The sequence below is a fragment of the Calliphora vicina genome, chromosome 5, assembly GCF_958450345.1.
Source record: "Calliphora vicina chromosome 5, idCalVici1.1, whole genome shotgun sequence".
Classification (NCBI taxonomy): Eukaryota; Metazoa; Arthropoda; class Insecta; order Diptera; family Calliphoridae; genus Calliphora; species Calliphora vicina.
Genome location: NC_088784.1, coordinates 102,915,576 through 102,928,994, shown reverse-complemented (window position 1 = coordinate 102,928,994; position 13,419 = coordinate 102,915,576). Strand labels below are relative to the sequence as shown.

At 28.5% G+C, this 13,419-nt stretch overlaps 1 protein-coding gene across 1 annotated transcript in view; it reads left to right on the top strand.

Moving 5' to 3' along the window:
• Nucleotides 1-13,419, top strand: part of Dgk (diacyl glycerol kinase 1) — a 201,471-nt gene that overhangs the window by 130,147 nt on the left and 57,905 nt on the right. Inside the window, exon 9 of the mRNA XM_065513526.1 lies at nt 13,220-13,345. Coding sequence (XP_065369598.1) covers nt 13,220-13,345 — 126 coding nt within the window. The remainder of the gene's footprint in view (nt 1-13,219; nt 13,346-13,419) is intronic.

The following is a 13,419-nucleotide window of genomic DNA, read 5'->3' as shown; positions in this document are numbered from 1 at the left end:
AAAATTTTTGGGTTAAAATTGGTTTGTTTAAACTGAATTTAACATTGTTTATTCACGTGCTTTTCAAATGGAGACCACGATACATACACAAGTATATATTTTTAGCAGTTGTCGGATTAAAAGAATTCAAAATGCATTAATAACAACAATTTTAGATAAACTTTAAAAAAGACATTTCTGTAATCATAAATATGTTTTCTCCAAAAAGCGTTATTCTGTGAAAAATAGGTAAAAGTTGTTTTTGTGTAAAATGCGTTTTTCTGTTTAAAATATGTGTTTGACTGTAAACAAAATCTATTTCATTTTAAATTTTCTAATATGCAATTCTCTATATTAAATAGTATAGATAAACTCACTGAAGTTTATTGTTAGTGGATAAGCGAGTTCCTATGCGTATTTCACTGTTTGCAATTCTCTATTGTTAAAACAAAGCGTTTTCTATATTAAAAATGTGTGAGAACTGTGTTCTTGTGTGATAAATGCGTTATTGTGTGAAAATGTTTTTTCACTGTAAAATTAATTTTTCTGTGTAAATTGAAGTGTTTCTGTTTAAAATGCATTTTTTTATATATATGTACATATTTTGTGTAAAATTCAATATGTTATGTAAGAAGCTTTTTTCTGTGTACAATACAGTTTTCCGTGTATAAGGCAATTTTATGTGAAAAATAAATTTTTCTGCGTAAAATGTATTTTTTTGGCGTAAAAAGCATTTTTTTGCGTAGAATATATTTTTTTTGCATAAAATAAATTTTTTTTCCATAAAATAAATTTTTCTGTGTAAAATGTATTTTTCTGTTCAAACTGCATTTTTCTGTGTAAAATAAATTTTTCTGTGAAAATGTATTTTTCTTAGTAAAATGTATTTTTCTTTGTGAAATTAATTTTTTATGTACAAGTAAAAATTATAGTTTTTTTTGTGTAAAATGTATTTTTCTGCGTAAAAAGCATTTTCCTGTAAAAATAATTTGTCTGTGTAAATTGAATTGTTATTGAATTTTATGTGTAAAATTTATTTTTCTGTTTAAAATATATTTTTCTGTTTAAAACGCATTTTTCTGTGCAAAATGTATTTTTTATTTTTTGCATAAAATTATTTTTCCGTGTAAAATGTATTTTTCTGTGTAAAATGTATTTTTTTTTGTGTAAAATGTACTTTTCTGTGTAAAATAAATTTTTCTGTGTAAAATGTTTTTTTCTGCTTAAAAAGCTTTTTTCTGTGTAAAATGTATTTTTCTGTTTAAAATATATTTTTCTGTTTCAAACGCATTTTTCTGTGTAAAATGTATTTATTTTTTTTTTTGCGTAAAAAGCATTTTTTTGCATAAAATTATTTTTCTGTGTAAAATGTATTTTTCTGTGTAAAATGTATTTTTCTGTGTAAAATGTATTTTTCTATGTAAAACGTATTTTTCTGTGTAAAATGTATTTTTCTGTGTAAAATGTACTTTTCTGTGTGAAATGTTTTTTTCTGTGTAAAATAAATTTTTCTGTGTAAAATGTATTTTTCTGTGTAAAATGTACTTTTCTGTGTAAAATGTATTTTTCTGTTTAAAAAGCTTTTTTCTGCGTAAAACTTTTTTCTGCCTAAAAAGCATTTTTCTGAGTAAAATGCATTTTTCTGTTTAAAATAAATGTTTCTGCTTAAAAAAAATTTTTCTGTGTAAAATGTATTTTTCTGTTCAAACTTAATTTTTCTGTGTAAAAAAAATTTTTCTGTGTAAAATGTACTTTTCTGTGTAAAATGTATTTTTCTGTTTAAAAAGCTTTTTTCTATGTAAAACTTTTTTCTGCTTAAAAAGCATTTTTCTGCGTAAAATGCATTTTTGTGTTTAAAATAAATGTTTCTGCTTAAAAAAAATTTTCTTTGTAAAATGTATTTTTCTGTTCAAACTGCATTTTTCTGTGTAAAATAAATTTTTCTGTGAAAATGTATTTTTCTTAGTAAAATATATTTTTCTTTGTGAAATTAATTTTTTATGTACAAGTAAAAATTATAGTTTTGTGTGAAATATATTTTTCTGTGTGAAATTAATTTGTACGAATAAAATTTATTTTTCTGTTTAAAATGTATTTTTCGGTGTAAAATTGCGAAATTAATTTTTCTGTTAAAAATAAATTTTTTTAGAGGAAAATGTATTTTTCCGTTCAAAATTTATTTTTCAGTGTAAAATAATTTTGTGTAAAATGCATTTTTCTTTTAAAAAAATACGGTTTTCTGTATAAAATGTATTTTTTAGTTTAAAATTTATTTTTCGATGTAAATTTAATTTTTCTGTAAAAAATATATTTTTCAGTGTAAAAAGCATTTTTCAGTGTAAATTAAATTTTTCTGTAGAAAATGTACTTTTCAGTGTAAAATGTATTTTTCTGTGTGAAATATATTTTTCTGTGTGAAGATAGAAATAGAAAAGATAGAAATTTTATTAATAACTATATTAAATCATTAGTCCACCAATTTATTTTTATGGTAACTTCATCTGTTTATTTGCAGTCATTATATAGAATCAATGCACAGTGCATCACACGCTTTTGAGTTGATTTTCAATGTCTGATTGTGTGGCCTGATTTTGCTGAATTACAATAGCAAAATTCTGAAAATTTGCCAATGTAGAGATGCCTCAAATAGGTTGATTTCAACAGACAACCAGATATACATACATGCAATTATACATTATATATAAATATGATACATATGTTTGTATAGTAAATTAGTTTCTAATGTAACAAATAAATGTTGTGGAAATGAGACAAAGTTACTTGTACCCTTATGATAGCCATGAAAAAATCATAATTTACAAAAATTTAATCCTAATTAGAAAATTTGTTAAATTACCTTTAGATTATTTATAATTTCTGGCTCTTAACATTAAAATTCTTAAGAATTTCTCATACCTTCATGAGTTCTTCAAATTTATGGCTTTACTTTGTACTATGTTAGGTAGTGGTTTAAGCGGTTTAAGCGTTCTTGTGCACAAAAATATAGAATACTATTAGCTGATTGAATGTCAAAGCTACATTTTCAATTAAATTGTAATTTTCTTGTCTGGTTTTGCCGCTTCGTAGAGTCTCTAATATGCAGAATATGTGGGCGTAATAGGAATTGGTTTTTAATAAGAAACAATGCTTAAGTTGTCTGATAAAAGTCTATACCTATTATCATAGTGTTTTATAAAGAAAATTTTGTATTCTTAGAATTAAATACTATTTTTGGGTTTTTCTTTTTTGAATAGCATTGAAAATCTAACAAATAAAAGTATATAATTTTATAAACTCTTTATCTTCTTCATAAACAAACATTTTTATTGTATATATGCTTATTATTTAGAACATGCCAACTAAACATTAAATATTAAACCAAAATACATATCATGTTTGAGTCAATTAGTAATAGGTGCTCGATACAGTTTCTATGAAACTAAAGCTAATGAAATTTCCTATCTGCTAAAAGAATATCGACATAAAACGTATTGGCTGTTAATCCTGCTCTTTGTTTCTACTTTAACTGTTTTAGACAGCAAATGCGTTTAACAGCAATGTCACATTCAATGTATATTTTATTTCCTGTAATTGTATGTCGTAAGGTTTTCAAGCCACCAACAAAGAAAAAAAAACGATACAAGTTATTTCATGTTTCTTTTCATATCCTTTCTTACCCTTTTGACATTCCCATGTACTTTTCATTTGCGCCAAAGTGCCAAACACACACATATTTAAGTACAAAATAGAAGTCGTAATTGACAATAATAGAATTTCTGAACTGTCACTTTTAGAAATTTGTCAGGAACTCTATATTTTGCAGAATAACTGGAGACAGGAAAAAAAATAAAAATGGAAATTCATACAACTGAATGTGTACATATGAGCAAATTAATGTAAACTGAAAATAAAGTGTAAATAATTGAACATTTTACTAAAAACAGAATAAAGAGAAAAATTCAAATATAGGAATATTAAAGGGGAAATACAATTTATTTGGAAAATGCCTTTAATTAATCTAACATTAATATTAATATAGACAGATCATACTAAAAGTATGCAATGATTTTGAAAATTTAGCCCCTTAAAATATGTTGTGTTTTTAATTGCTTTTATAACCTATCTAAACAAATCTGTTAACCCCATTAACACGAAGCCTGGTTATGTCTTAACAAATAATTATATTGTCGGTTAAAAATATTTTTGTATGAAAACTATCAGTTTAACTATTAGTTAACACATAACCAGACTTCGTGTTAATGGGTGTTAGACAATTAAATTTTAATTATTTCAAGATATAATTTCGAAAATGTTTCTTATAAATGACTCATCTCCGATTAGCTAGATCACAGGATAAAAGCGTCCTATTTGGTTTATTTAAATTGTTAACAATGTGCCAAATAGTTTATATGAAATCTAGATAATATTTGAAAGGTCTTTGTCATTCAACATGTAGAATACCTCCCAAAATTTACCAAACAATTTGTATCCACTGATCTAAATAGCTAATCTGACATCTTATAATATAATTCTTGAACTGAGCTCTCTAAAATACTCATTAAATTCTTAATAACAATGCTAGCAATGTTATAAATAATTAAAAGGAATTGTTGTCATTACACTTAATCCTGGAATCGTGTATTAAATTGAATTTTCGTTGAAAATTAATTAAAACATAAAATAACATTTATTAAGAAAAATATTTATATTAAGCCTTGAGTTATTGCAAATTATTAATAAAAAAAAATTCAAACAACAACAACAAAAAAATAAAATAATAAATCCCTAAAATTTATGCAACACATTGTGTACTAAAATTGCAGCCCAAGGGTATGCTATAAATTTTATGAACAATTTTGTTCTTTTTTTATTATAGGATTTTATAAAATGTAAATAAGCGGAAATATTTAAATGATGCCAGTTTTTAAGAAAAAAAATTTATAACGAACATAATTGTTTAATTATTTAGGAACTAAATTGGTTTAGTAAGTTAAATGTTATAAATTCCTTAATATTTTCATTAATAACACAGTGCAACACGAAAAAAAATAACCATATACGGTCACCACTACATGATAAAAGTCCAAAAATAAAGACCCGTGTCTCCCAGTTTTTCCCAAAGTCATGCACTTTTTTATGGGCCCCCAAAGATTTGGGCCTCGATGTAATTTTTGCAAAAAAGTTATAATTTTCTCAGTGATCGGAATTTTGATTTACTTCATCTTCAAGATCAAAATCACAAAAAAAAATCGATTTTTTACCTTTTTTTCCCCCTGTTCAGGTCCATAGGTATCAAACCGATCAAAATTCAAGGAAACAATCAACTACAAAAATGTACCTAACATCTCAATAAACAACTTTCTAGAACATATGAACTTCCTATGAATGATTCTTAACATCGTTTAGGTAGGTCAATATAAGCTAGTAAGAAAAAACAATTAAGAAAGTATGGTCAAGCCCGACTATATAATATAATAATTTATATTCCTGAGTGATTTTCGGAAGTGGGTCTTATATGGGAGCTATGACCAATTATGGACCGATCACCATGAAATTAAGTCGTGTGATTTATGTATATATGAAAGTTATTTATGTTGAATTTTGTATGTTTGCCAACATTTTTAAGAGATTTATGCACGTTAAAGTGAGCGGGTCTATATGGGAGCTATGACTAATTATGGACCGATCGTAACAAAATTTGGTGACATGAATTTTGAATATATAAAACTTTTTTGGAGCGAAATTTGTGGAGATACATATATAAATTAAACATTTATGACCGATAAAGTCCGATTTCGCGAGGACATTTGTATGGCGGCTAGGTGAAATAATGGACCGATTTCAGCCAATTTCAATAGACTTGGTCCTTCGGCCGAAAAAATTATATTCACCAAATTTGATCGAAATAACTTCTAAATTGCGACCTGTACTTTGCGCACAAGGTTTACATGGACAGACAACCAGCCAGACGGACGGACGGATGGACATCGTTTAATCAGATTCAGAAAGTGATTCTAAGTCGATACTTTAAGGTGGGTGTTAGACTAATATTTTTGGGCGTTACAAACATTTGCACAAACGCATTATACCCTCCCCACTATGGTGGTGTAGGGTATATTATTCTAAGGAATTAGTATTCCTTTAGTTTTGGGCCATAAACTATTAACCCTTTCGCTACAAGTTTTAACTGGAGGTGTTAATAGATGTTTTAAGCATATCATATGGTTGGTATTGATATCAATATTGACTGTTATTAATATTAAGGTCCTACGTGTCCTGGTTTATCCGTTATACCAAATTAAATTTTTAGTCCTGGAAGCTTATCCTGAAGCCCCCAGTGATTTTTTTTTTCAATATTTTTAATTTTTGTATTTCCCTAATATGTTTCTAAGCATTCTTAATCATTTTTATTACAAAATTATAGTTTTCACAAATTTTATATGCAAAAAATCGAAGACACTTTTTTAAAAAAAAAATTTTTGATTCAAAAATCTATTTACACACATTTTCAAATTGCTATCAATCGAACACGCATAGCGATAATTCAATGAAATAAATTGTAAACATCTCTAAATATATTCCAAAAATAGAATCAGAAACAATTTTTTAAAAATATTCATAAATGTCGAAATATGTGCAAAAATCTAAAATGTATCCATATGGATACAATGTAGCGAAAGGGTTAAATTATTATAAACTAAAGCATACTTTTAGGCAGCTTTAAAACAATTTTTTCCTAAATTTATTTCGATTTTTTTAAGTTTTTTGTAATTTTGATAGTATTTTATGTTATGTAATCTAATTGGCTTCTAAATAAATGCCACATACATTTTTTTTCAAAGCATATTTTATTTATCTAAATAAGCCAAAAATTTTAATAAACTTGTAATTTTTCCCTACATCAAACAGCAATCAGCAAACTTTCAGTGGCTTTAAAATTTTACTAATTAATTGGTTTTGAAATCGAATTCTAATTACATGGCCCACAATTTATTATTACAGTTTTCCCAAATTCCCCAGGAACATGTTTAAAATACTAATGATTTATTATGCCAAAAATAATTAGTAAGCCACATAATTAATACACATTTATAGGGCTTAAAATGAAAGCACATTGTTTATACGTACATAACTGCTGTAATATTATGTTATTTTATACTAAAACATTTGGATTTTAATAACACACTCGTTTGCATGTTGACTTAAAATTTTGTGCAATAAAGTTAAACAAAGTTATTGTTGTATGAAATTTTGTATGTAAATTTGTTTAGTTTTTCGAAATTAATTAACATCTAATAAGTATGCATAACTATTATTGATTGATAGCATCAGGTTGTTAGTACATGCATTAGTTACAATATTAGCAGCATTAAATACTTGGCATTAAATGTGGGAGTATAAATTTCAGCAATATGGCCAAGCAGGAAATTTGTTGCAATTTTTGTAAACCAACTAGTCTCCTGATCAATATAGTTAAATAAATTTTAAACTAACGTCGTCACCTTTAATACAATATACAATGTTTTACTTTGTATATTGTTCACTTACCTTACTTAACTCCTTGCGGATTAGTGGTCACTTTACTAACCACCTTTTCTATAGTCTTTAAAACATTATTGGCATCAATTTCATGTCTCTTGCCTCAATCTGTCATTCAATGATCTTTCATGTTATACCAACATTTTATTTTAAAGCAATTTATACAATCTCTGAAATGAAATAAATTTAATCTTTAAACTTTAAATTGTTTTTAAAGTACAACGTAAATTTCTTTGGCACTTTAAATGAAATCTTATAATCAGCAATTTCATTTTTAATTTTAGTTAATTAAAGTACATAGTTATTTTTTTATATTTTCGTTGCGACAACTTTAAACTTTATCTCTGCTAGCTGTTTTTCCTTTTTTTGTATTTGCCCCACTTTTATTTGTTCAAGCAAAACTCAATTAAATAATACAACATCAAAGGATTTTTGGCATAATTTCTTTAGAACTCCTTGCTTTTTTATAGCCTAAATCACTACAAGTCAGCAGGGTGTTATGGTTACCTGCTGAAGTTTGTAACATCCACATTTAACTATACCATTCGACTTGGAATTATTTGCTTTAATGAAATTATCCAAATTATCGTTACCCTTACCCTTTTGAACGTTTCGTAACGATAGCCAACCTTCAAACATGTTAAAATATGTTCATAAACGATCCCTAGGGAAAGAGCTAATACCGCAAATACTTCATTACTTAATCTAGTACAAATAGCTTCATAATAGTGTCTAGGTCCGATGTAGGGCTCTATACTTATCACATTAAGCCTTAACTGGTGTCGATATTTCCAGTTACGTAGTTGGTATCGGGGGTCTAAACCATCGATAGGCACAACGAGATAAAATATTGGCCTTTGTCTTTTACTTAGTTTCTTAGGTATGAAAGATGAAATAGGAACAAATATCTTTAGATATTGCCTTTTCTAGTTCAGTTCTAGTTCAGTTCTAGTTCAGTTCTAGTTCAGTTCTAGTTCAGTTCTAGTTCAGTTCTAGTTCAGTTCTAGTTCTAGTTCAGTTCTAGTTCAGTTCTAGTTCAGTTCTAGTTCTAGTTCAGTTCTAGTTCAGTTCTAGTTCAGTTCTAGTTCAGTTCTAGTTCAGTTCTAGTTCAGTTCTAGTTCAGTTCTAGTTCAGTTCTAGTTCAGTTCTAGTTCAGTTCTAGTTCAGTTCTAGTTCAGTTCTAGTTCAGTTCTAGTTCAGTTCTAGTTCAGTTCTAGTTCAGTTCTAGTTCAGTTCTAGTTCAGTTCTAGTTCAGTTCTAGTTCAGTTCTAGTTCAGTTCTAGTTCAGTTCTAGTTCAGTTCTAGTTCAGTTCTAGTTCAGTTCTAGTTCAGTTCTAGTTCAGTTCTATACTTATCACATTAAGCCTTAACTGGTGTCGATATTTCCAGTTACGTAATTGGTATCGGGGGTCCAAATTGACCCCATTAAAGAAATGAAATATTTTCTGTTTTAAACACAATTGTTAAATTGTTTTGATATTTTAAATTAAACAACATTTTCTTATATAGAAATATAATAATAATTCATTTTGTATTGTATATATCATAACTTATTTCTTATATAAATAGTAGCCTTTTGTTTTTAAGTATTTTTTAATGTTTGGGTCCATTTTGACCCCACGATACCAGTTAAGGGTTAAATCAGTTATCGTCACTCATAAACACAATGGAACCACATAGAAACAGTTATTTATCTGCAAATAACACGAATATCAAGGAAGTTCATAAAAGTTAAAAAAAATCACTATCAATATTCAGATATTATAATCAAAGTTTCATGTTCTCTTTATGCCGACCACTGCATTAAATACTAAATATGGCAATATTGAAGGAGTATGATATTATATAAAAACAAAAAATATAAAAATCACAATCAGCAAATGGCCAGATTACAATAGAGAATGAAGATGATAAATTCAAGTTTCATATTCTCTTTATGCCAACCACTGCATTAAATGCTAACTCCCTTATTCATAATCAATTTTTAATTTTATAAAAGTTTTATAAAAACCCGTAATAAATTTAAAAATTATTTATGAATAAGGCCTTAAGTGGAGTAATTTGGAAAGATTAGGGCGTTATATAGTCGCCTTTACTTTATTTGTTTTATTGTATACCAGTGTTTTTGATGACATTTAATGTTTTTGTTTCAATTTTTTGCAGTTTTTTTTTTGGAAGAAGTTTGTGTTATAAAGTTTTTGCATCTCTGTGTCTTTTATGGCACTAATAACTTTATTTCCAAAGTTCTTGTCAAGTAGCTGTAATTTTATTTTCTTTTTAGGAGAAACTTTATTCAACTTTCCAAAGTGCTTATTGTCTTAATAAATAAATTATTGTGACATAAACATAAACAAAACTAAAACTAATTAAATAATAAATATTAAACTACAATAGTAGGATGTGAAAAGCTTAAAACCTAAAAATATAACAGGAATTTGAATAAGTGGTTTTCAAATATTTCCCTAAATATTGGAATGTGGTTAGGAAATACAGTATGGAGTCATCGTCCTTTTGCTTTGACGTTTATGCATAAACAAAGCTTAAACATTAAACTGGCACAACGAGAATAGAAACAAATATCTTAAGAAATTTTGTATGGATTTATCACCCTTTTGCAAAGGGAAGCGTATTCCAAATAGAGTGTCCTTCATCGATCGAAACAAATATTATTCGGACAAGGCAATGTATAAAGCGGGTTAGGCAAAACATCCCAACCACTTCATTCTAAATACTTTTTAACAGGTATTACAACATGTGGCCGAGAGTTGTCATAATATAATATTACGGTTTCATTTATGAGCGTTTTTCGGCCAATGCTCCCTTCAAAGGAATCAGTTGCTCTCGCTACAGATTCCCTGTGATGCTATTGTCAGATTTCAGCAGATCATAATATATAGAAACCTTTTGCTCCCACCTAATACAGAGAATTATCATAGCGCCATGGATATTTAGTTTTGGTGTCAATTTGGCTGGTTGGCCGGGCATCACGTACTATCTTACGCTTGGGGTTATTGTAATGGATCCATTTTTCATGGCAAGTTCGGTGCAAAAATTAGCTTTCAAGTAGCATTTCGGACATGCAAAATCATCTTTGAAGGTCTCTCGGCTACACTTCCTTTAATAACCCAATTTCCTTGTTTTTGGATGAATCCTCATGAATCTTCATGGAGTAATTAAAGCCTTCAATTCTTGGTCTTCAAAATGTTTTGGCTGGCCTGAGCAATATTTGACTTCCGTGTGCAAATCACCACTTCTGAACCACACAAACCATATTTCGGACATTGAAACCGTTGGAACTCATTCACCATAAGCTTGGTGAGCAATCGGTGTACTTCAGCGGCACTTTTATCCAATTAAAGAAGTAAAACAAAACTTCCCGCATATTGCACACTATAAAGTTCAATAACTAAGTAAGAATCAATGACAGATATGTACCCTTAATTTATATTGATGTAATTAAAATTCTAGTTCAGTTCTAGTTCAGTTCTAGTTCAGTTCTAGTTCAGTTCTAGTTCAGTTCTAGTTCAGTTCTAGTTCAGTTCTAGTTCAGTTCTAGTTCAGTTCTAGTTCAGTTCTAGTTCAGTTCTAGTTCAGTTCTAGTTCAGTTCTAGTTCAGTTCTAGTTCAGTTCTAGTTCAGTTCTAGTTCAGTTCTAGTTCAGTTCTAGTTCAGTTCTAGTTCAGTTCTAGTTCAGTTCTAGTTCAGTTCTAGTTCAGTTCTAGTTCAGTTCTAGTTCAGTTCTAGTTCAGTTCTAGTTCAGTTCTAGTTCAGTTCTAGTTCAGTTCTAGTTCAGTTCTAGTTCAGTTCTAGTTCAGTTCTAGTTCAGTTCTAGTTCAGTTCTAGTTCAGTTCTAGTTCAGTTCTAGTTCAGTTCTAGTTCAGTTCTAGTTCAGTTCTAGTTCAGTTCTAGTTCAGTTCTAGTTCAGTTCTAGTTCAGTTCTAGTTCAGTTCTAGTTCAGTTCTAGTTCAGTTCTAGTTCAGTTCTAGTTCAGTTCTAGTTCAGTTCTAGTTCAGTTCTAGTTCAGTTCTAGTTCAGTTCTAGTTCAGTTCTAGTTCAGTTCTAGTTCAGTTCTAGTTCAGTTCTAGTTCAGTTCTAGTTCAGTTCTAGTTCAGTTCTAGTTCAGTTCTAGTTCAGTTCTAGTTCAGTTCTAGTTCAGTTCTAGTTCAGTTCTAGTTCAGTTCTAGTTCAGTTCTAGTTCAGTTCTAGTTCAGTTCTAGTTCAGTTCTAGTTCAGTTCTAGTTCAGTTCTAGTTCAGTTCTAGTTCAGTTCTAGTTCAGTTCTAGTTCAGTTCTAGTTCAGTTCTAGTTCAGTTCTAGTTCAGTTCTAGTTCAGTTCTAGTTCAGTTCTAGTTCAGTTCTAGTTCAGTTCTAGTTCAGTTCTAGTTCAGTTCTAGTTCAGTTCTAGTTCAGTTCTAGTTCAGTTCTAGTTCAGTTCTATTTCAGTTCTATTTCAGTTCTAGTTCAGTTCTAGTTCAGTTCTAGTTCAGTTCTAGTTCAGTTCTAGTTCAGTTCTAGTTCAGTTCTAGTTCAGTTCTAGTTCAGTTCTAGTTCAGTTCTAGTTCAGTTCTAGTTCAGTTCTAGTTCAGTTCTAGTTCAGTTCTAGTTCAGTTCTAGTTCAGTTCTAGTTCAGTTCTAGTTCAGTTCTAGTTCAGTTCTAGTTCAGTTCTAGTTCAGTTCTAGTTCAGTTCTAGTTCAGTTCTAGTTCAGTTCTAGTTCAGTTCTAGTTCAGTTCTAGTTCAGTTCTAGTTCAGTTCTAGTTCAGTTCTAGTTCAGTTCTAGTTCAGTTCTAGTTCAGTTCTAGTTCAGTTCTAGTTCAGTTCTAGTTCAGTTCTAGTTCAGTTCTAGTTCAGTTCTAGTTCAGTTCTAGTTCAGTTCTAGTTCAGTTCTAGTTCAGTTCTAGTTCAGTTCTAGTTCAGTTCTAGTTCAGTTCTAGTTCAGTTCTAGTTCAGTTCTAGTTCAGTTCTAGTTCAGTTCTAGTTCAGTTCTAGTTCAGTTCTAGTTCAGTTCTAGTTCAGTTCTAGTTCAGTTCTAGTTCAGTTCTAGTTCAGTTCTAGTTCAGTTCTAGTTCAGTTCTAGTTCAGTTCTAGTTCAGTTCTAGTTCAGTTCAGATCTAGTTCAGTTCTTCTGTATTAAGTCATATAATTTTATCGAGTTTTACTCACATTTGAGTTATATACTTCAGAATAGTCGACTCCAAAAAGTGAAGCTTCAATACTTAAGAAATTAACACTTTATTTATATATTATATTTTTGTATTTTATTGCTCCTTCATTTAGGATCTTTCTGAATTTCTTAGCATTTATTATGCAATCCACCTTTATGTTGGTTTTATTTTACTAATAACATTAATCGAGAACTTGCAAAGCTGTTGATGGATTATATTATTTATTTAATAAGTATTTATGTGTATGTATGTATAAATGTAAGAACACACACTCATGAAAGTATGATTAATTAATTCATTACATCAGTTTTATGTAAAATGTAACACGTATATAATGAATGTTTACATAAGTAAACATTTAAAGATAATCATGTATGTATAGTATTTATGTATGGTGTGTGTTTGTAAAAATACATACCATGTTTAAATGTTAAAACTTTTGTAATTAATAATGTATATTATTAACATTTCAATTTTCTACTACAATATGTTAGTTAGAGCTTATGTATTATATGTGTGTCTTTTGTATTTATTTTCAGCTGATATTAAATTATTAACACGCAAACTTTCACATTTTGATCCCTTAACACTGAAAGTGTCCCTTAAGGATGTGGTATGTTATTTATCATTGTTAGAAGCTGGTCGGCCAGAGGACAAATTGGAGTGTAAGTAAAAAAGCAAACAACAATAATAACAAAAAAAAAGAAATATAGTTTTTTAAACAAAATATCACAATAAA